General features: G+C 36.4%; 2 protein-coding genes across 3 annotated transcripts in view; both read right to left on the bottom strand.

The window, feature by feature from the left end:
- The window catches only part of SEC63 (SEC63 homolog, protein translocation regulator), a 564,354-nt gene that overhangs the window by 170,592 nt on the left and 371,529 nt on the right, over window positions 1-22,233 (bottom strand). The window lies entirely within an intron of this gene.
- PDSS2 (decaprenyl diphosphate synthase subunit 2) overlaps window positions 1-22,233 on the bottom strand; it is a 112,646-nt gene that overhangs the window by 18,874 nt on the left and 71,539 nt on the right. Inside the window, exon 4 of the mRNA XM_030236242.2 lies at window positions 7,383-7,457. Within this exon, the coding sequence (XP_030092102.2) occupies window positions 7,383-7,457 (75 nt within the window). The remainder of the gene's footprint in view (window positions 1-7,382; window positions 7,458-22,233) is intronic.

Genomic DNA, 22,233 nt, shown 5'->3' with positions numbered 1-22,233 from the left:
TGAGAAGCTACAGAAAAAGAAATTGAAGTGCAAAAATGTTTAAAATTTTGTGATTTCTCAGTTCAGCTAAATCTGTAACATACACAAAGCCAAAAGATATTCTTTAACAGAGTAATATAAAAACCCTTCTTATACAACAAACCTTTTCCCTTAAAGTGATGTCAATTAAATTACTTAGAAATGAGCAAGAAGTAATTCTGTGTGACCCTATAGTTTTCTAGCAAGGTATTATCTGTCATGAAATCAGTAACAAATGAAATAGAATCCATCCGTTCAGCTCTAATTTTCCTCCCTTATGGATATCACCCAGAAGTGCTGTGTTACAAGGGAGAGGATAATTTGAGACTAATGGAAAAAGTAGGAGAATTCTGCAATGCCAAGTAACACAGAGCTGTATCAAAATGCCTTTGCTTTCAGACATACTATTAAGTTATACAAGGAAAGTGAAGAACAGTGAAACCACATGTTTGCTATTATGCATATGACAACTTACAAAGTCAAGCCTAAACTTTCCTCTGTTTCTGTATTTTTGTTTTAATATTTTAACTCAGCCCAGAGCATGTGCAAATTCCCATGACTGGCAAAATGTCAAAATGAGCATTTAATTCAAGTAGTTTCCCATATATCAAGTCTCTTTTTTTCCATTTAGATATAGGTCAATTTATTTTAAATTTAAAATCAGGAGCTGTTGGAAGACGAAACACAATCTTTTCCTTAACAACCAATCTGCTCAGTGAAAAAACAGTACTTACTAAAATTCGCTGGATGATACTGAAAATTGGCAGTGATTTTTATAATCGTTTGTTTTACATCAAATAAGAAAAAAATACTCTAGAAAGGTATCCGGAAACAATTATGAAGTTAACAAAATATTTCAGAAGACTCATAAATTGAAAATGATTGCTTTCTGTAGCCTTTGAGCAGCAAGGGAAGTGCAACATTATCCAATATCAACTGAAGGAACTGAAGAAGCTTAAGCAGTCACTGCAACTCAGTGTATACAAGAAAATTAATTCTATAACTTGTTACAAAATTTTATTCCTAAACAAGTTTCAATTTCATTAACAGGATTGAGAATGATGGCAGAAACTGGCAGTACTGTCCACTACATTAAGATTATGTAAAAGCTTCAAGCAGCTAAAATGAGCATCTAACTTCAAAAAACCCACAAGAATTGAACACATATTTGAAGATTGAAATCTTAAAACCATAAATATCGTAAATCTCTGGGCTACAGAAACAAGCCAGTTGTAAAAAGGTATTATGTCCATATGGATGTGCTTTAGCATATGAACTTGCATGCCTGAATATAGCTGATTTTAATTAAAGAACTTCTTATGACCACATACCCCTGAAGCTTTTGCTGCCTAAGACAAAGGCAGACACATCCTTTCTTCAGCAAAATTTTCCAACAAGGACATTTTTTCCCAAGCTTAACGCTCATGTTATACATAAAGTGTCTGCCAACCACACCACATTCTTGCAAGGGTATGAAGGACAATATCTAAACACTATTTAAAAAACATCAAGGGAAAACCCAAACTACTTCTAGATTGCAAAGGCTGTAAAATCTGATATCATGACAGCTCTTACTACTTCTAGAAAAATTTTCACTGCTTTGTAAGCTTTGTTTTGTTTTGTCAGCAGTGGGTACAGAAGTGGACGTTAGCTGGCCCAGAAGACTCCTAAGACTTTCTTATAAAAACCTCTCTAAAGTTAAATGAATTCTGGTTGTAGATGACAGTGCTCAGGCATTAACAAGCGCCTGTGGACTGACCTCATTCATAAATTCTGTTACCAAGAAATGGGCGCAGATCACAAGCACCTCTGATGCTGTCAAGGGGGCAGGAAATGGTGGATGAAGAGAACTAAACCCCTCACCACCACTGGAAGAAAACAGCCATCTCCAGAGACAGTTTGCACAATGTCAGCATGAGTGCACAGGGAAAATATCCAAACACAGCTCTGTCGATCATCACTTCCAGTGGGAAATGAAGACCAGCTGAGGGTGCTCCCATTTTTCTATTGGCAAGGTCACTTTCTGCTTTGTTAGAAATTATCTAGTTGAGATTTTCTTTTATTAAACTACTTCCATGATTTAAACTGTGTTTAAAACAATCACCTCAGAAAACAAAAAAAATTTTAGAAAATTAAACTGTGGGACAAAATATGCAATCATAACCATCAGGAAGGGCAGCTCTCAGTGACAGCACCAAGGATCCCCAGGACAAAAGCAACACTTACAATAGCAGCACAATTTGATTTATCTCACCAAAGAAGATTCCTATATGAGACTCAGCTGAAAACATACTACAGAAATATGAATGAAAAACAAGTCTTAAAAGTGCACAAACCCATTTGCAAAATCGAGAAGGAGCAGAAGTTGGAGACTTTAAACTTCAGCTATAGTTTGTAACACAGCCCATCATTTATTTCCATACCATGGCAGCTCTTTCTTAACCATCTGCTGCTGCACAAAATGATCCAAACGTCTGAATCATTTATATCAAACATTAGTTCAGTTCTCAATGGGCAAATAATCCACAGAAACACATAGAAATAATTTTACATTGCATATTCAAAGTTTTAAATTAGGTAGTTCAAGAACTTCTATTTTATTACATAAATAAAATCCAGTGCAACTATGAATCACTCTACCAGCAGTAAGGCCCTGTAAAACATTTCACACATGGTTCACATGAGCTTTCAGCAGATGTATTCATGCTTGCTGAACATGACAGGGCATGTTTTATTGGTCTATTAATACCCGTCTTCACTGCTTTTGGAGTAACAAGGGTGTCTGCAAATGGGTCAATAAAGCAAGCTACTGACTCCTTTTATCATGACACAGTAAAAACAATAACACCTGGTTTTAAAAGAAAAGTTTGTAAACTTATCATAAAGATAAATATCTCTTCACATCTGTTACTTTTAAATCTCCCTGGAAAAACTTAGTATTTAAAAGAACAAAAGCAGTAAATAAATAACATTGGCCTTCTTTCTAGCTATGCTCTTTTTCCCCCAAACACATTTTCCTATTCTTTTCACAGATGCTCTTTACTCAAATTCCATATTTTATGCTTTCCTTTAGTCTTGCAACAAAAACATTTGTTTAAAAAAAGCTCTGGCTCTGCTGCCCTGCTAAGAGGTGGTTTACATAACTCAAAATATATTTGATTTACTTCCTATAGTAAAATAATAAACAAATCCATTACTTTTAGCACAGACTCATAGCAGTCAGTTGATGGACCAGGGACCAAACATCAAAGAGGTATTGCCACAGCACACTGCATTTAGCCCATCCTTTTCCAGAAAATAAACTAATTTTCATTAAAAAACCCTACTGTGGTCTAAAATAAATACCTGTTAATTCACTGTTTGATACAATGAGTACTTGTTACTAAGGCCTTTATTTTTTAAACTTGCTTTACATATTAGTTATGCACAACTTTCACAAAATTGCATCAAAAATTCCTAACAGCTCTTCTGGCCATCAGTAGAACATGTTGGGAATGGTCCTGTCTTACATAATAGCCCCATGTTGACATTATAATGAGCTTTGCTAATGCACATTTATTATCAGCTACATATTCTGAAGACAAGAAAAAAAATCACCAAAACCCAACCAAGTTATTTCCCCTCAAAGTCCCTTGTGTTTTAAGATTACAAGAGCATTCTGGAAGGTTAAGCACAAGAGCCAACACACTGAAGTCCTTCTCTTGATTCTGCTGTTTGACCTTGAGCTTCCTTGTATCTCTTACACGTGTCAAGTGAATTGGCAGGAATATTAAAGTAACCCCCCTCAGTATTTGTTAAATGATCTGGAATATTAAAACAGAGGGGGTTTATAGATATGACAATATTCTCTGAGTTAGCAAACATTTTAGAAACCTTCAGCCTCCTCAAAGCTGGAAACAGAGACTCAGAGCAATGGGGTTTTTTTGTTAAAAATAGATAACCACAATCACAACTGAAGGCCAGACTAGACAATTTTCAACTTTACACTCACTAAGGCAAAATTTTTACTCCCAAATTAGACCCAGATTTAGGGAAGGCAAATGGGAACTGGGAAGAATGTCCTTCACTTGCAGAATTTTGGGCTGAGAGGGGATTTAGCACAGAAAACTGCAATAGTTTATCATATCATCCTTTTCAGCTCCAGGTGATAGCCCGACATATGAGCTTAATATTGTTAATGCAATATCTTACACCACAGCAGCTGTTTGTTACTTTGAACATGAGTGACAGGCCTTAACCTTCAGGCTGTGTCAAAGCCTACACTTTCTAGTTTGTATTGTCACTTCAAATAACGATGAAAAGTTAAATATTTGCTTTTTCTTTCCTGGTTTCACACAGATCTAATGATTTACCTATGCAGAAAAGATGAAGCACGATCAAACAGAATGTACTAAAATGGGACAGCTGTAGGATTGCACGTGGCTGTGCAGAGGAAAAACAGTGGTAATGGAGCTGTCAAATAATTATATCCATTATGTGTATTCAGGAGTAAACCGGATCAGTCTTGTTAGGTCAAATGATTCTTTGAGCTTTCCTACTGGGTTACCCAAATGAAGAAGACTGAAACTTTTTTTTTTGCAAACATGAACTTATGGTCTCAGAAAAGAAAGGTTCACTTTGCAGTGCAGAGATATTTTTGTATTTTTGTCTACCATTCAGGTACACATTCAGCAAAGTTCAAAACAACTTGGTGCTAACTTAGTTTATTTTAAGGTACTAAAGAGCTTTAAAACAACTGCATTAAGGACATTTAACATATGAAGTACAGTTTTCTTGCCTCAGGGAAAAAAAAAAAACAACAAGGTGAGAAGACATCCTTCTGCTTTTCCAAATTTAGGAAATGCCCAGCAATGAAAATACTACTACTAGCATCCCTCTTCCCCATTCCTAAAAAGAAAAATAAGTTTGACATTTGAGATTTAGTTGTGGAGCAGATTAAAGCATTTTTCTTACTTCTGGGAAATGAGTTTCATAATTTTGTTTCAATGAGATTGCAATTAGGGCAGGAGGGAAGATGCACAAAGGACACAAATAAGACAGACCAACAACTGAACTAGTCTATTTGCCAGTCTTTGCTAAAGAAATGTTCAGGACATGAATGGGACACTGCCTCAGCAGAAGCGTGCAAGGAGAGTAGCAGGGATACATCTCAGCACAACATGGACCTAAATTTCTCAGAGAACTAGATAGAAAAAATTAAAGCAGATGGCACACCTTGCTGTAGGTCTCATCAGAAGCCACACACTACCCACTATAAAGGCTGAACTTCAGGCACTGTCATGTGTCTCTATTACCCCACCATGTTAATTGTGTTTTGAGTTAACTGGGTTCCTCTTAGGAAGGGTACAGTGTACTTGCAACTCTCCTTAGACAGAAATAGTCACTGAAACAAAATAAGTCTTTGCTATTTGTAACTGGGCCAGGGCAGGGTAAATGTCATGCAGCTGTGCTTAGTTTATCACACACTTCCCCTTGCAATCCACACATGTGGAGGGCTTCAGTAAGGTAACAGAAAATAGAAAAAGAATGATTAAGAAAAGACAAAGATATTCTGCAGTGGCAGGAACTCAAATGAGTCCACAAGATTTCTCATTTACAGAGGGGCCATGGTTTCAAGAAAATGCAGTTTCATTGCTGAGATGAACCTGTAGAGCTTTACCTCTACACATGAAAAAGCAGAAGTAGATGAGACTTTTTTATATATACCTACAATCTACTTGTATTAGAAACTGGTATTTAGAAACATTTCAACTATTCTTGGCAAAAATCTCAAAGATGTAATCAATTTTAACATATAACCCTGAGCGTGGTCCTTGGGAGCAACACTGAAGGCTGAGGTCAGTTCAAACACAGGTTAAACACAGCAGGTGCAGAAGTGCCACCAAGTTCCCAATGCTGCCCTCCGGCCACACTTCCCCCCAGGATCCACTCCTGTGAGGTGCCAGAGGACACTCCAGGCATGCCAACCTTTCCAGGCATCCCAGGGAACCGTGGGCCTCAGGCAGCTCCTGAGTGTGCCATCACTGCTGTCCTGCTGGAGGCCCTCACTCAGCTCGGCAATGTGATCATCCCCTTCCCTGGCTTCAGTCAAAATGACAGATACACCTCAGTGAGGTTAGTTTCAGTAACATGGCTTTGCTGCTGCAGAGTAGGAGAGACAGAGAGTGTCCAGGAGAGCAGCACCCTCCAGAACACAACGCTGCTGTCCAGTGGAACTCTCCACTTGCCCACCGTGGTTTGCTTGCTGCAGAGGCATCAGGGCAGGCATCTACTGTAGCAGCAGCCCATGAGAACAGCCCTACACCAGGGTATCAATTTTGTTACATATGACAACACAGCAATAGTAAACCAGAGCTGCAGTTTCAGTACACAACACCTGCTGAACCATAAGATTCAGGTCTCCAAGGCATGTGAGACACCACCACTAGAAGTGAGTCTACCTCAGTGGACTTCAAGATCGATACTCACATATACACAGTGCTCATCAGTGACTGAAAACTTGATATGACAAAACCTGTAGAGGTCATGGCAACTTTAAATTACTGTTTTTATTGCATGTGTTAAGACATGCAATAAAATGAAAAAATGGAAAAAACCTCTAGTTTGAAAGTAAATGAAAAAATGAAAATGAAAAAAACTCTTTTTTGTTTCAACACGCAAGCCTCCTTCAAGAACGGCCTCTCGAAACTCCCTTAAATATTCTAGTAAAAATAAAAATACCTACATGTAATTTGACCAGTTTTCATTACTGTTCTTGCCAAACAATAACACAGAATATCTGCAATTATCTTTGATGAAATACAAGATTATTTGTTGTGAAATGCTGGCAGCTATTATCTTGGCCCATGCTGACTTCTGAAGTATGTGCACAGTGACTTCTGATGGAGAAGAACACAGGGCTACACTCCTAGCACTCCAGGACAAAACTCAGAAGAAGGGATACGTCATAAATTCAGGAAGAAGCATTCTGTAGCTCTCTTTGGGCTTGGAAACAACTGGTTAGGCATGAAAATATTAATGATTTAGACAACATTGTAATGAATACCTCTAATAGAACCTTGGCTAGGAACCTCTGGAAGCATTTGGAAAGCCTGCAGTAAGATGTGCCTAGAGCTCCTGGTAATGACACAAGACAGTATTCTATTAAGCAGTCACAAAAACAAAATAGCTCCTCCATGAGTGTTTCTAGAAACTTCTCTCAGAGCTTACAGGTGTCATAATGATGTTACTGCTGAAACCCACCAGGACTAAACTCTTGTGCCCTCTTCCTCCTTTTAAACAGGTGAGAAAGTCATCATATTTACAGTAGTCACATATTAATATCACCAAATGCCTAGGGTACATCAATCTAGTGAAATTCTTACCTCAGATGATTTTGAGTTTTCATAATATATGCCTTGAACTAAGTCACCAATAGCACTTGAAATGAGTTCCACAACCTGTAAAAGAAAAGGAGCAAAAGCCTTATATCTTTAATTATCACCAAATTGACTAACAAAGCTACTGCCAGATTTCCAGAGAGATAAACCATGAAGAAAGCTAATTGTGAAAGACTTCAGGATTTACTGAGACATATTCTGTGATATGTCTCTGCTAAAACCTCTACTACAGTAACTCTTCTATCAAAGTTTTAAATAAATAAATGAAAAACAAGACTTGTTTTTCCTACAGTGTGAACTATAGAGTGTATTCTCACAAGGACGTTCACAGAACTAATAAATCCCAGTTCATGAATATGAGACAGTACCTCATCTGGGCTTTGTTTTGTTTTGTTTTTTTCCTGCCAAGTAAATACTTCGCAATACCTCTCCCTGGGAGCTGTTAAAATTCTAATCTTCGTGGCTAATACAGAAAAGTCAGAATCCATAGAAAGGTAACCTTTCAAATGTGATCATTTGGTATTCAGGTGCCCTGGGAATGCACTGTGGATGTATTTAGTGCATGGCCCGAGGCTCAGCTGTACCACATACACTGAAAGTCTGCAACACGGGAATGTTTAAATCAGATTTATCAATCTGTATTATCTTCAGGGTTCAGGCTTTTTATTTTATTCAAGCGAAGCCTAAAAATCTGAACTTGATCCAGAATGTAAAACAAGTAGTCCACAGTCTCCCTGGAACTACTGTAAAATTTGAAGTTGTGCACATGAACTGTCTTAATTGGAACAAAATACTCAGATTTATTGTAAAATTAAATGCAAGCATTTCAAATAAGCACACCTTAAGGCTACCTCTGGTTGCTCACAAAGTTTTAATTTCTTGAATGTTTAATTTCCTATGCATATGAGTCTGTATCTGATTCCTCTTTTTGTTCTCTAAAATTCAATGTAGTTCTTATTGAATTATAAGATTTAGTTTCAATTTTTATCATTCTTGTAACTGAAGACAAGAAGTCAAATGATAAAAGCCCTAACAGAAATATATTATAACATTTAGGCATGCTTTATTTGATAATAAAACCACATTTGTATGCTAGTTTAGAGTATGAGCAGAAAGGTTGTGTTTTCTTTGTTTTAAACACTGGTTCATATACATATTCATATACACACAGCAAGCGCTAACTTTAGAAATGGTGCTGATTAAAAGTCATGTTTTTTCTTGCAATGCATATGGGTTAATTTGCAAGACCTACAAAAAACAGCCTGAAAAAAAAATCACATTGCCCTTTAGGAAACTAGACACCAAAGAAATATTGTAGCAATATGAGCTTTGAAGGAACTGAAAGGACAATGATCCTACAGTGTTACCAGATGTGTTGAGTTATTTAGGGGGGGTACAGAGAAAATGACGGGCTCTTTTTTTTTTTTTTTTTAAAAACAACCCTCACCCCACCTTCCCCCCCAACCCCCCCCCCCCCTTTTTTTTAAGGTATCAGATAAGCCTTATTCCCAAATCCAGGAGGACTGAGTATCGCCAATAGGTCTATGAAAGTCTGTAACTAAATGCCCAGGATCAGATTGTATTACAGTTTATACAAGCAACATCCCAAGATTCTTCTGATGGCTAGGACACATAATACAGATCAATCACTCACTCAAAAATGTTATGGTTTGTGAAATGGTCTGAGCTCAGAGACCTACACTGGTAATACGAAGAGGAATTTACAAAGACACAGAGTCCTACTCTAAATGTCAAAGTGATAGTATGAACTTTTAACAATGCAGCTGGCTCTGGATAACTAGACCTTTTCCTCTCTTGCCTGAAACTCTAGACTAAGCAAGACCCTGTTTTGGGGTTTCTTTTTTCCGCCTCTCCTCCCTCATTTTAGTGCAACTCTACTCTCCAAGGCAATTTTAACTGACTTAATACAAGCTTGGTGAAACATTTGTGAACAACTCTACCTCTTCCTCTAAGAGTTTATAAAACGTCCTAGGAGAATGACACAACTACTTAGAAGAATCCTTATTATATTAAATACCATTTACTGACATATTGAGTATTATATGTTAGTGAGAATTTAGTATTACTATTACCCCCCTTATTTCCAAATATATATATATAAAAACTTTTAAGGTAAATGTAAGGCTTTACAGATCCCTAACAGGAATGAAATTCCAGTTTCAAGAGCACAGTGGGATGCTTGCATGAGGCTCTGTTACCTCACCAACCCTTAATCTGATCTATGAAAAGCATCCCCTGCTTAACATCAGTGGCCTGGGGTCCTGAGCCCTGGGGAAAGAAATGAGAAACAAGGAAACCAGGCAATTCTCCTCTGCATCCCAAAACGACAGAGGAAGAAAAATTATTACGGATTCAGTAGTATTCATGAAATGATACAGTGTCTAGCTCTTATGTAGCACTTTTCAGCAGAAAATTTGAAAGCAATCAACATCTCCTGTTAAATTTATTCCCTACTGTTTTATGTAAGGGGAAAATGGCAACAGTGAACTGATTTTGCAGAAAATCATGCAGTCTGCCAGTGTAAGAGCAGCAAACACTATCCGAGCTGTCTTCATTCTCAATGCTGCCTTACTGCCTGACCAGTGTTGATGTTTGAGATGTAAGTCTGAGGAGAGAGGAGGTTAGATGAAAAATGAAGTGCTCTCAACTGCTTCTCTTCTCATTTGACAGTTGAGCTCCATTTTAAAAAGGTTCAGAGATGAGGGAAGAGCAGAAAGCATTGCCAGAATTAGTGCTTGAAAACAGCATCCCAAAAGAGACCAAAGGCAGCCTATTCATATTCTCTCTTCCCACTGTGTTGCACTCCTCAACACGTTTTTGAGAAGCCTGGTTCCTCGGGATGAGCAGGAGCAACCACACATTGAGAGAAAACAAACTTCCACTCTATTTTTCATTTTCCACTCTGCACCAGCATCTTCCAAAGTGCTGTTTTCTGCTCCTCCAGTTCCCCATGACTGGGTACTACCCAGGGGATGACCCATTACTTGCAGGTGACAAATGCACACGCAAGTGATTCCACGCCCTTTAAACACATTTTGCAATAGTTCTGCAGTGTCTTTTTTTTTTTTTTCCCTAAGGAGTTATTACTTTAACACTTTTTGTAGGGATGTATCTCTTCTGCTTTTAAAACGTCGACACAAAGGCCATCAGTTTAGGATGAATACAGAGAAAAGAGATAGATTGTTAAAGCTAAAATCTTTCCTGCTATTTAGGCAGACTAAGTGGATAACATGATGTAAATTCTGGACACAACCATTTGATTGCTCATTCCACAGCAAGGTAGAACACATGCCCTGAGCTCTCCAATTAATTCAAATATAAAATAGTCCAAAAGACTATGTTGTGTTTCAGAAGTCCCAGAAGAGTTTTCTAGGGTTAAAGAGCAGAAATTTGGTGAAATTTAATTTACCCCTTTCTGGTGTAGTAACTTGTTTATCAAAAAGGCACAGCTTTAGCCCTTCAAGACTCTACTCCTTTACTTTGAGTCTAATTACTCAAGCTCAGAATTTCTATCTATTACTTGAAGAAGTAAATTAAAAATGTTGGTAATTCACTTAGTTCAGAAAATTACTCAGGAAATCCAATCAATCACTTAATGAATGTCCTCCTTCATTTTCCTGAAATCAGAATTTCGTGTAGTTTTCTGAGGATTTATCCATAAGACTTCAGAATTCCCAAAGCATCACACACGGTGTCACATGGGACACATGTTCACTGTTGCAGGTACAGCAGCTCAGTTCATGACTGCAGTTGACTGTCAAGGAAGATTCAACTCTGTCTAGAGAAAAAGAGGTGTATTTTAATGGAAGTGAAACTCTATGCTAGAAGGAACGCAGGGAAATCACAGAATAGAAGACATTTTGGTAGAATACTTTCTCTATAGAGTTAAAAGACATGACTCAGACTCTATCAAGCACAGTAAAAAGAATGGATTCTGATCCCCACTCATCCTTCACAAGGTTTTTAAACAACCTGGATGGAAAGACAACATTGGTGCCATCAATTCAGCAATGCAAGCACTTTGCTCTCTTCACTTATCTTCAAAACACTTTGTTTAAAGTTTACTGCAACATAACACCACTTAGGATTTTTTCCTTGGTTTTCCTTCTGGTTTACAAAAGGAATGAATCTGAGCTCCATTCAAAGAATGGTCATTTTATTTTAAATTCAACAGCTGAAACAGAATTGATTACACAGACCACTCTGTTTCAGAGTAGTAATGTGGTGTCTCTTCAGACTCTATTGGATATTTTCAATGGAAACATCACAGAAAGGATGAAGCTCTTGTGGGAAGACAGGAAGCAGCACTAGGAAGAACACAGCAATGTTCTTTATCCCTCACGATTTCTATTTGACAAACTTTCATAGCTTTGCCAAATTCCTTCCGAGAAGGACCACAAGTAATTCCTTCCATCCTTATGTTGAAACAATATCCTTTCCTCACACATCTGCTGTTGGCAGACCCTAGGCCTTGCTGCTGATGCATAGATTTGAAAATGTAACAGGACTTCTCCACAGAAATAAAGAAGAAAATTAGATAGTCAGGAACCATTAAATATACAGATAAAAATTCCTTCAGCTTGCACTTCCCTCCCCAAACAAGCACTAGTTTGAGAAATACTCCAACACTCAAAAATTCCACAGAAACTGACCCAAAAACATTGCAACACCAGGAAGCTAAAGACAAAAATTCAGCAAAGAGCTGATTTTGGATTTTGATAGTTCAATAATGCCTTTAAAATAAAAAAGGGGGAGGGGGGAGTGAAAACTATAAGGAGTTCCAAGAACAGTGAAATTCAATTTTCTTTCCTGGCAAACTCCTCAAACATCATTAGTCATACAGGTAACCAAACGTGCCAGCCTACAGAATGTTTTTTTTTAATCTAATGTTTATTGAATTCTATTGATTTATTGTTGGAAATCATATTGAGCTTTACTGTCTTTTGGACCTGGCTCTCTCTTCTTAGTGCTCTTAAAACACACAGGAAGGACAGTGATTTGCCTTTCTAGCATGCTTTAAGTGATCTTGGAAAACAGTTATGGCTTTCTTCATTCTGTCAATGATGAATTAGTAGCAAACTACAATACAACAATACAGTGTAAGCACATCATCCAACACTTCTACTTGTTAACAAGGTGCTTCTAGGACATAAAAAATAACTAGCAGCTGTCAATTTGAAAATTGATAATATTGTTAAATATCTACCTTAAGGTCAGTCTACCTCAGGGATTTTCACCAGTGTTAAGTTACCCTTTTTATGCTGATGCAGCACTATCTACAGAATTGGATTTCATCAGTGTAAAGACTTTCAGTGCATAATTCAGTCATTTTCCTTAAGGACAACATAACCAACAGAAGAAATATAATTTTCCTTGTCTACTTCTACGTGATACCTTACACAGTTTCTTAATACCTTTGCAGATCCACAGCAGCAGATCCTTGCTCACAAGTACTGAGCAACTGTTGCTGAGTGACCCAGGTTAGAGAAATACCTGATTGCTTCAGCTTGCCCCTTTTGGATGGGAAATTTAATTACAACTTTGTTCTATATAAAACAGTGAACAAAGAAGGCATAATGATATGTAGATATCATGGAGGTGTTCTGCAGATATAAACACCTCCCCATCCATGAATGATGCAGGAGAGCATGGTTATAAAATGCTGCTCCCAGTCACGCTGCTGCAGACCACCATTAAACTGGGATTTGTTCACAAATGAATTGAGGATTAAAGTGAATAACACAAATTGTACCTGCAAGTAGCATTTACTATTTTGAGCAGTCTGTACCTGAACAAATGTGAATCAGAAGTGAGACAATTTAGCATCTGACAGAGGGAATCAACTTAGCGAAGCTGCAGATGTTTGTTAAACTAACAAATCAACGACCTGCTTTACCAGGGGTAGCAGCAATCAGATTCCAGACTCCAAGTGAAATGCTGTTGAATTTCAAAACACTGATATTAACAAGCAGTTACAGTCCATTGAGAAATTCAATATTCCTGCTAGCCAACAAGAAGTCAAATACATCAGCATTTTGATTAAAAATACAATTAACTCATTTATATACTGCTAAAATTTTATGCATTTTACCATATTATTACACTGAAACCACTCCAGATGTTAAGGTACTTTTACAAAAAATGTTACCACAGAAAGGTTCCTTTTAAAGACAAGCTTTACAGCAGTGAAAAGAGAAGGGAGAGATATAAACTACTGCCCTATTTACATGGCACACCAATTTAAGTCTCTCCTGCACTACAATGGGTATAAACACCTGATGAGAAGGAATGCAGAAGAGGGAACTAAATTCTCCTCAACAGTACCCACTGAAAGGATGAGGCAACATGCACAAATGAAAACATGAAATGCAACCTGGATACAGGAAAACAGTCTGTTATGAGGGCGTCCAACAAGGGATCAGGTTGCCTAAAGGGGTTCAAAGTCTCCATTTTGGGAGATATTTAAAATCTGTCTGGACATAGTCCTGGGCAACTCTCTAGCTGACCCTGCTTGAACGAGGGCTTTGGACTGCATGATCTCCAGAGATCCCTGTCAACCTCAACCATTCTCTGACACCAGCAGCTTCTGGAGGAGGACCACAGCTTATTTTACACATTTACACCTGCAGCACCAATAATGACTTTCCTCACCTTTGAAATAATACAGTCAAGGTTACACAGCCGGTGACAAATACACTTTTAGGTAAGAGTTAGGTTTACTGATTTTACTAGGAATAGATTTCCCTATAATAAATGGCTACATTCTTGGGAGACTAAGAAAGGCCATGCAGACTAACTGTTATTGCTATTGCTAACAGCTTTGAATTGCAACCAAATTATCACAAAAATATATTTTCACTTTTTAAAAGTGTATTGTCTGTTGAAGCCATACTCCAGGTACACAGCTGACTATATACCAGCCACTATAACCTCCAGTCCAGTAAAACTATATATTAACTGCCTTGTCATGGAAATCCACCTCTAGAACCAAATACCCCTCACATCCAAAGATGAAAGTTAGTAAATATTAAATACTCACACACAAAAAAGGTCTGTTTCAGATAAAACTGGGACAGCATTTCACCCAATACAGATTTGATTGCTTTTTATCCTCCTATGCATTCTCAATAGGAATCTTACTATGTTTGAGAAACAGATTTCGAATAAAGCCATGAAAACAAAACTTGGGATCTTCCTTTTCTTCAGCCATTAGGAGAATGAAACTGACATTGCAAATATAATTTCTGGAGGTCATCACCTTAGAATCATAGAATCATTAGGTTAGAAAGGATCTTTAAGATAATCAAGTCCAAACTAAGCCCAGGACTGTCAAGTCCACTGCTAAACCTTGTTTTTAAGTGTCACATTTACACATCTTTAAAGACCTCCATGCATGGTGACTCAATCCTGTGCAGCCTCTTCCAGTGCTTTTGTGGAAGAAATTTCACTGGTACTCTCATTTCATATACCTGTTCTGTGAAAATTCTTTTTCATTTTATAATTTGTGTAAGGGCTAAAGCTATTTAGCAATGAATTCCTCTATGATGATTATTCACAGCTGTGAAAGAAAAAGCTGTAACAAACATCTCTGTTTGAGAAATGCAGGCAGTGCCAATACCTACTGTAATTTAGTGGTGAATGAAGTAGCAGAACTGCTGGCTCTTGAGAGCCCTTTCCCACAGTACGCATCTCACACAGAATACAACACCATTTACTCAAAAATTTTCATTGCTTCAATTTCTCAGAATAAATTTTGTTTTCTTTTGAATATCTATTTGCTACATATTCTGGCATCGATCTTGGATACATATTCTTGTCAACAGTCACAGAAAGATTAAATCTAGACACTTTTTAATGTTTGTCTTAAATCTTTCAAAGGGAATTTCTCTGCAAAGTGAGGGTGTTTGACTTTAGAAAAAAGAAAAAACTTTTATTCCAAAATTTGGCTTTAACATTCAATTAAATTTAGATGTATATATATATATATATATATATATTACACAAGTATATATATATACACACATATACATATATATACACACACATATGCGTATTTAATATGCACATATATATCTCAAGCCTGTAAATATTTCTGACTCTTGAAGCATTTGTGTTCACCACTTTACAACTGTCAACTCAGTGCTGTACATTAAGGGAGCAAATGTAAGAGGAACAGACCCCAACTCCCCAGAACTCATTAGTGATTGTCTTGAGATGTTGAATGACCTTTGACTTTCATCAGATTCAGCCTTTCTTCTGTTGCTTGAGCTTTTATCTTCACTGATGTTTAGTCATCTCTGAAAAGCCCTCTCTTTCATGCAGATGGCATATCTGTATTTTCCAGACCATTCTGTTAATTACGAGGCAAACAGCAGTTCTATAAGACAAAGAATTACTAAACCAGGTGTTAGAAGCAGCTGTGCAGTTTATCTCCGAGGAAGACAATATTTACCTGGAATAATGACAGGTATTTGATTAATGAACTCAAGCAGTAAACATTTGACTTCGGTCTGCTGGGCAGACCAGAGAAGCAGAAGGACATTGCTACTATGAGGAAGGTGAATTCAGATCTAAGTTGAGGAGATTGTTAGTGAGATGATTCAGAGGCAAGAATATTGCATGGACTTTGTGCAAATTGGTGTAAAGATCTTTGTAGGCCACTGAAAATTTATCAGAACTGAACAGAAAACTTCCTGAGACCGTCAGTCACTTGGTCAATGTAACACTGAGGCAGAATCTCAAACACTCACAATTCTGTTTGCAACAGCACCATGGCTTGATGCTTTAAAAATATTCTTGCAGTATGTTTTTGGGAAAGACTTTAATCTAGACTTGATGATACACCATTTCTGTGATGATATATTCTGCTATCAGTCTCAGCTTTAGTCTTTCCATGTTCTGCAGCAATCATTCTGCTACAAGGTACTGTTTGTAAGTCACAGACATCCACAAGGGAAGTGGCAGAAATCACTCTTTTTTTTTTTTAGAAGTATTTTTTCATGCAGAAGTGGGAGGACAGAAAACAGATTGAAATCTAAACATAAAATTTTCCAGTAGTGCCATGGCCAAGAATCAGAAAAATATACTCTTTCCATGCAGTCATATACTAACCCCCATTGAGACTAACTTTGGGAAAGCTTAACATAAGCATTAGCTTTAAAAACCAGTACAGGTGCAAAAGGCCACTAAGGTAAAGGATAAATCTATTTGAGGAATGCACTGATTAGGAATGCAGGCAAAGTTAAGCAGTTTTAATCTCAAACTGGCATTCATTACAATGCAACAGGATTCTTGCTGATCTAAAAGGAGACTGTTTCTAACATTATCACAATTACAGATTAAGTCTAAGTTTTAGAATTTTAATTGAATTAATAAGTTAATAAGCTGTGTCACCTAATCCTGTAATTTAACTTCTCTAAAAGATTACTTTTCAAAAATATAACTGCAGTTATTAAGGTAATGAAATTTTACAAATATTCAATTACTGGTTATTCATAGCAAATGTTAAACAGAAAAAATCCTGTGGAATATTAAGAAAACTGAATGATTCATTTGCTCAGGTGCTATTTGAGGGGCTACTTCTTGAGAACAATGGCAAAAGATGCACTTGCCAAGAAACTGTTCCACAGACACAAACATCAAAAGAGACAATGAGATGAGTACAATGCAGTAATTAGGAGACTTGCTAGCATCATTCCACAGTTCTATTGCCATCATCAATATATACGATAAAAGCTGTTGCCTCTAATGACAGCAGAAATGCTAGACAAAAGTTTTACAGCAGTAGTGTGGGAAAAATTGGATTACCAGGTACTGATTCCAATGGAGTTTAACCTTTTATCTCTAACACACAAGATTTCCTCCCCCTCATTGCTTCAGTACTTTCACCAACTATTACAAAAATTGCCTTTTTCCTACTAAAGGAATTTCACATCTTGTCAATAAAACTTCAGTAAAAAAAGCTTATTAAAAATCCAGTGTCTGAGAACATTTGGAAGAAATACCAATACATGTCCATTAAATGAACATAAAGTTTGCTTCAATTACCATCTCTTTTATGTTTTACTTTACCATAAATGAAATCTAATTTTACCTCTCAAAGGGTATGTAAATTAGCACTTTTTGGTGCCATCTAAATATAATAATATTACAAATAACACTTTTCTTCATTATGATTCACACATAATTATCAATTATTATGTATTTCTCAGTACTTAAGAAATGTTGTTTGCATTCTCCAATAAAAGCTATGCTAAGTTGTATGACAATATTCAGTATGTATCTCAATGGTTTAAGATACGGAACTGCTTATTCAGGGTTGCCTAAGGAAGAGCCTGATTATGTAATAATTCAATCATGTTATCTATGTTGCCCTGTGTCATCTCCCATTAGTTTAAAGGTTCAAAAACATTAGACCTCTTTCTTGGTTTTCTTCTCCCCTCCCAGTATCCAGCCAAAGCAGTGTTCCTTAAGTATACTTTTCCATAAATCAGTTCAGAGCTCTTTAAACTCACCTACATTTATCAGTAGTGTCTGGTTTCGAGACACGCCCCTGTGGCACTCCAAAATACTAAATTAAAACAAAAATACTCAACAATATAGATACTATCCTATTCCCTATCTTGTCCAGTACATCATCATCAAACAGTGCCACAGGGGAAAGTACACCAAGACAGACATGATAAAGTCCTTCAGAAAAGCTCTTTAATCAGCTCTCTACATAAAAATCTGAAGGTTTTTTTTCTTCTTTCTTTTTCCCTCGAGAAGACAACATAATTATCAAATTTTATAAACCGTCTCCTAATCTAATTTGATCTAATCTGATCTCTGTTTCTACCCAAATTCCTGTCACCCAGCTGCTCTGCATGCTGATCATTTTAAAAATACTCATCTCCAACAGCAGCTTTTACTAGGGAAGAAAAAGAAAGTCAATATTTGAGCAAAGACAAAGAGTGAAAAACAATTAAAAATATATAAAAGATTCAAAAATGGTTTTATCACCAGCTTCAGTTTTCTATATGAACACTGTAACTGGGAGCAAACACATTACTTCTGACACTCAATGTTTCTCCATGATTTTTTCATCCTGCCTTCTCTGATCAATAAAGCTACTGAATCCCAGTAGGAAAGTTCAGGTTATAAAGTTCTCTGTTTATGTTATGTAAAACATAATAAAAATATATGCTGTAAATATACGTAGCAGAAATTTATGGTTCAAATCTTCCACCAGAGATAACAGAGAAGAATCTCTCTTGCAAAATAACTTTCATTGCTCTGAAAATAACTAATCTCCACTACATTTAAAAAGGAGGACCTTCTACTTACCTCAAACAAAATGCACTGTTCTGAGGGCAATTTGAATCTATTACAAGCCAGTAGCTGCTAATAGTTACCTTTAGACAGGCAACTATTAACATTTAGTTTCCATTTTAAAAGTGTATTTCTTGGGCAGATTTGTGATGGGCTTTCTTTTTACAAGTTTATGCTCTTGACATCATTCAGGGAAAGAAAAAGTCTGATACAAGTAACACCTTTGTTAAAAGACACGTAAAAATTAAAATTGTAGATTCTAACCTGGCTTGTTTGTCAATGCTCAAAAATGTCAATTTATATCAAAAGAGCTACTGGAATAATTTCAGAAAGAGGATATTCTCCATATCCTTCACTGGACACCAAGGTTGCTTAAGTTCCAAACTGAGCGTTTCCTAAAGGACCACAATTGATGCTACAAAAGTAGAAACCATAGTTCATGACAAACAGTTCTCATCTGAAGTGCAGGGCACCTTCAGGTGGTTGCAACAGGAAGACATAAGAGTACTTAAATTAGTAACTTATTGATGTTTATGTAAACACAAGGCTTATTTGATAAACAGCACACTTATGCCTTTAGGAACACATAAACTTAGCATAAGGAAATGGATCCACTACATAAGTACTACATCTGTGCTACTGTTTATTTATGAACAAATAATACTTAATAAAACAATGCTCTACAATGTGGTCTTCTGGCAGAGCTCTGCATTGACAGACAAGATTCTTAAATCCGGTTCCAAGCTTTCAGCCTGTAGATTTTGAAGTGCTTCTGTGAAGAGTTCAATCATTTCAAGAAGAATTTACCAAATTACAGGGGGAAAAACTGAGTCAATTCTTAAGATTTCAGTAAGAACTACAGAGAACACTACCATAACACATACTTCATGGTTTTGGGCTAGGCTTTTGTACTTTTGGGGAGGTTTATTTTTTTGTTTTGTATATGTTGGGTTTTAGTGGTTTTGTTTTGGTTATTTAGCTGGTTTGTGAGTTTTCTTTCTTTAAATACAAAGGAATGTCCTCTTATCAGTTTATGAAGTTGCAAGAAATGCATTTGCAGATTATTTTATCATTTTCTAGGCCTTGCACTAAAATGCACAATTTCAGCCTTCTGAAGTTTTATGCATCACTCTCTTTAGAGTGTAAGAATATCAAAACTGGTTTTAATTATGTCTTTTAAGCACCTCCTCTATAGTTTTGTAAGGCAATTGATGATTCAGATGCTCAAGGAAGCACCAGCTTTAATGCTGTGACAGACTTCTTCCAACTTCTCTGTTACAAACACTGAAAAAGCACATTATTTGATAATATCGTGGTCAGTGTCCACATATCACTCATGGTAAAATGTCCATATCCCACATCCACATGACAGGTGACCAAAATGCCAATTAATGTTTGTTACTTTTGATATGTTTGCATCTGAATGCCAGCCTAAAAATATGATAGGAAGTGGAGGTTACTTCAGCAGAAATCAAAGACAAAACTCACTTTTTGCTACCAAAGACAGACTTCTATTCAAAAGACTTGCTTTTAGCAGTTTCATCCCCACATCCTTGACTAGGCAAAGCAAGACAAATGTTAAAGACATACTGTCTTCAGATGGCAATGAAGAACCAACCATTAGACAGATCATTTTACACTTCTTAATAATTTATTAGCACATTTATTTAAAACTGCTTATGGTCACAAATCCCACAGGATAGCTGGGAGGTACCCTATTTTGTTAGGCAAACATAATTTACTTTTCCATCACTCCCACACCTACAATGTTTATAATGACTTCCACATATATATTACATATATCTTATCACAATCCTAGTATGGGAGCATTGCAGCCTCAAAATGAGAAAACCTATCAAAATAACCCTGTCATCCCATATAAACACACCCCAATCCAATAAGTCAGCACATCACCACAAATTACTACATTGTTAGTTAAGCAGAAAAACACAAGCATGCCCTCCCTTGCCAAAGGTTCACCATTCCACCGCTGATACAACAACTCTAAAAGATCCCAAACCAATTCATCTTTGGGCTCAATTCTGTTCTAAAATCCATGAATTAGCAATAAACAATCTGCTATATGATGCAGTTCTGAAGTAAGGTTTCATCCATCTAATTTTCAATCAACAACATAACTTAACACTGCAATCAGCAGGCCAAGAAGAGCCACCATTCAAAAGGTTAGCTTATATAAGGTGATCAAAATGTACAAAAGAATTGTTAATAAATCTGATCTGATCAATTTAATGCTTTTTACTAAAGACTTTTGAAGAAATTAGTGTTCATTTTCAATAATTTTTATTAACTTAAAAGATGTAGGACTTTGCCATGATTACAAAAATGTAGCACTCACATGCATCTGCCCTTCAATATTTTAAGCCTCAGTTGATACCAACTTTGTATTCATAATTAATGTACCATGATTTCGCAAAGCAGAAAATGAGAATGCTTTCTTCTGAATTGTTATGTGTTGAAAAAACAAAATTTGCCATCATTTAGTAATAGCACAACAGCAGAGTTTACCTTACAGGAGGCTTTCCAACTGACAAACCAATCTGGAGTCCTTGCACCTCAGAGATCAAAAAAACCATAAAACTCAAAACACCACCCCAAAAAGTTCTTTGGCATAACTTTAGCAAACTAATGAGAGATATGAGATATAGTTTAAAAGAAAACCCCAAAAACACAAACCCTGAGCCTTGATTCTTGTTAACATCATTACAGTAATATTCTATAACAGTAGCAAGAAGAGGAAAATTACTATGAATTAACAACAATTCCTATATTTAATGTTATTTAAAAATCAAAGTGTTACCTAAGGCAATTACCTTGCAGCCTTTTAATATCTACAGGGAAAAGCCTAAGGGAAAATAATTGACTTTGCTAATTTTACCCTTGGCAATTATAAAATAGCTCTGCATTTCATTATGACTACAGAATTTCACGTCTAATTGTCAGCCCCTAGAGAAGCAGAGAGATAAATGCATCATACACAAGCTCAGACATAAATTTAACAGACAATAAAATTATCCTGGTAGCAATGAGTTCAGTTATGTTAAACCCCCCTTTAATTTAAATTCTGGTCTACACAATAGCTATGCATGTCTATGGAGGTTATGGCTACCATGGTCAGTACCATGCACAATAAAATGCTGCTCATTTCATTAGCCAATTTGCTAAATGCCGGCAAAAAAAGCAGTACTGTGATTTTTACTTTTTACATCAAAGAACACAAAACATTATGAAGGAAAAAAGTCACAGTTATTTCACACTGCTAAAAAACAGATGCCAGATTTGAAAATTCATCATTTACAAAAGAATAAATACAGTATGTTTAAATCATTGCACCTGTCAAGAGATTTCTATAGCTTGTATTTCAATTTTTCTAACTTTGCTAGTAGGGTTAGACGTATGAAAAAGAATAATTTACTAAGTCAATCAGTTTCCATAATGGCATCCCACTTATCGTATGTAGAAGCTAGGAAAGTATTTAGATGTCAGA

Source organism: Serinus canaria, chromosome 3 (assembly GCF_022539315.1).
Source record: "Serinus canaria isolate serCan28SL12 chromosome 3, serCan2020, whole genome shotgun sequence".
In the NCBI taxonomy this organism is placed as follows: Eukaryota; Metazoa; Chordata; class Aves; order Passeriformes; family Fringillidae; genus Serinus; species Serinus canaria.
This window is presented reverse-complemented; position numbering and strand designations above follow the sequence as displayed.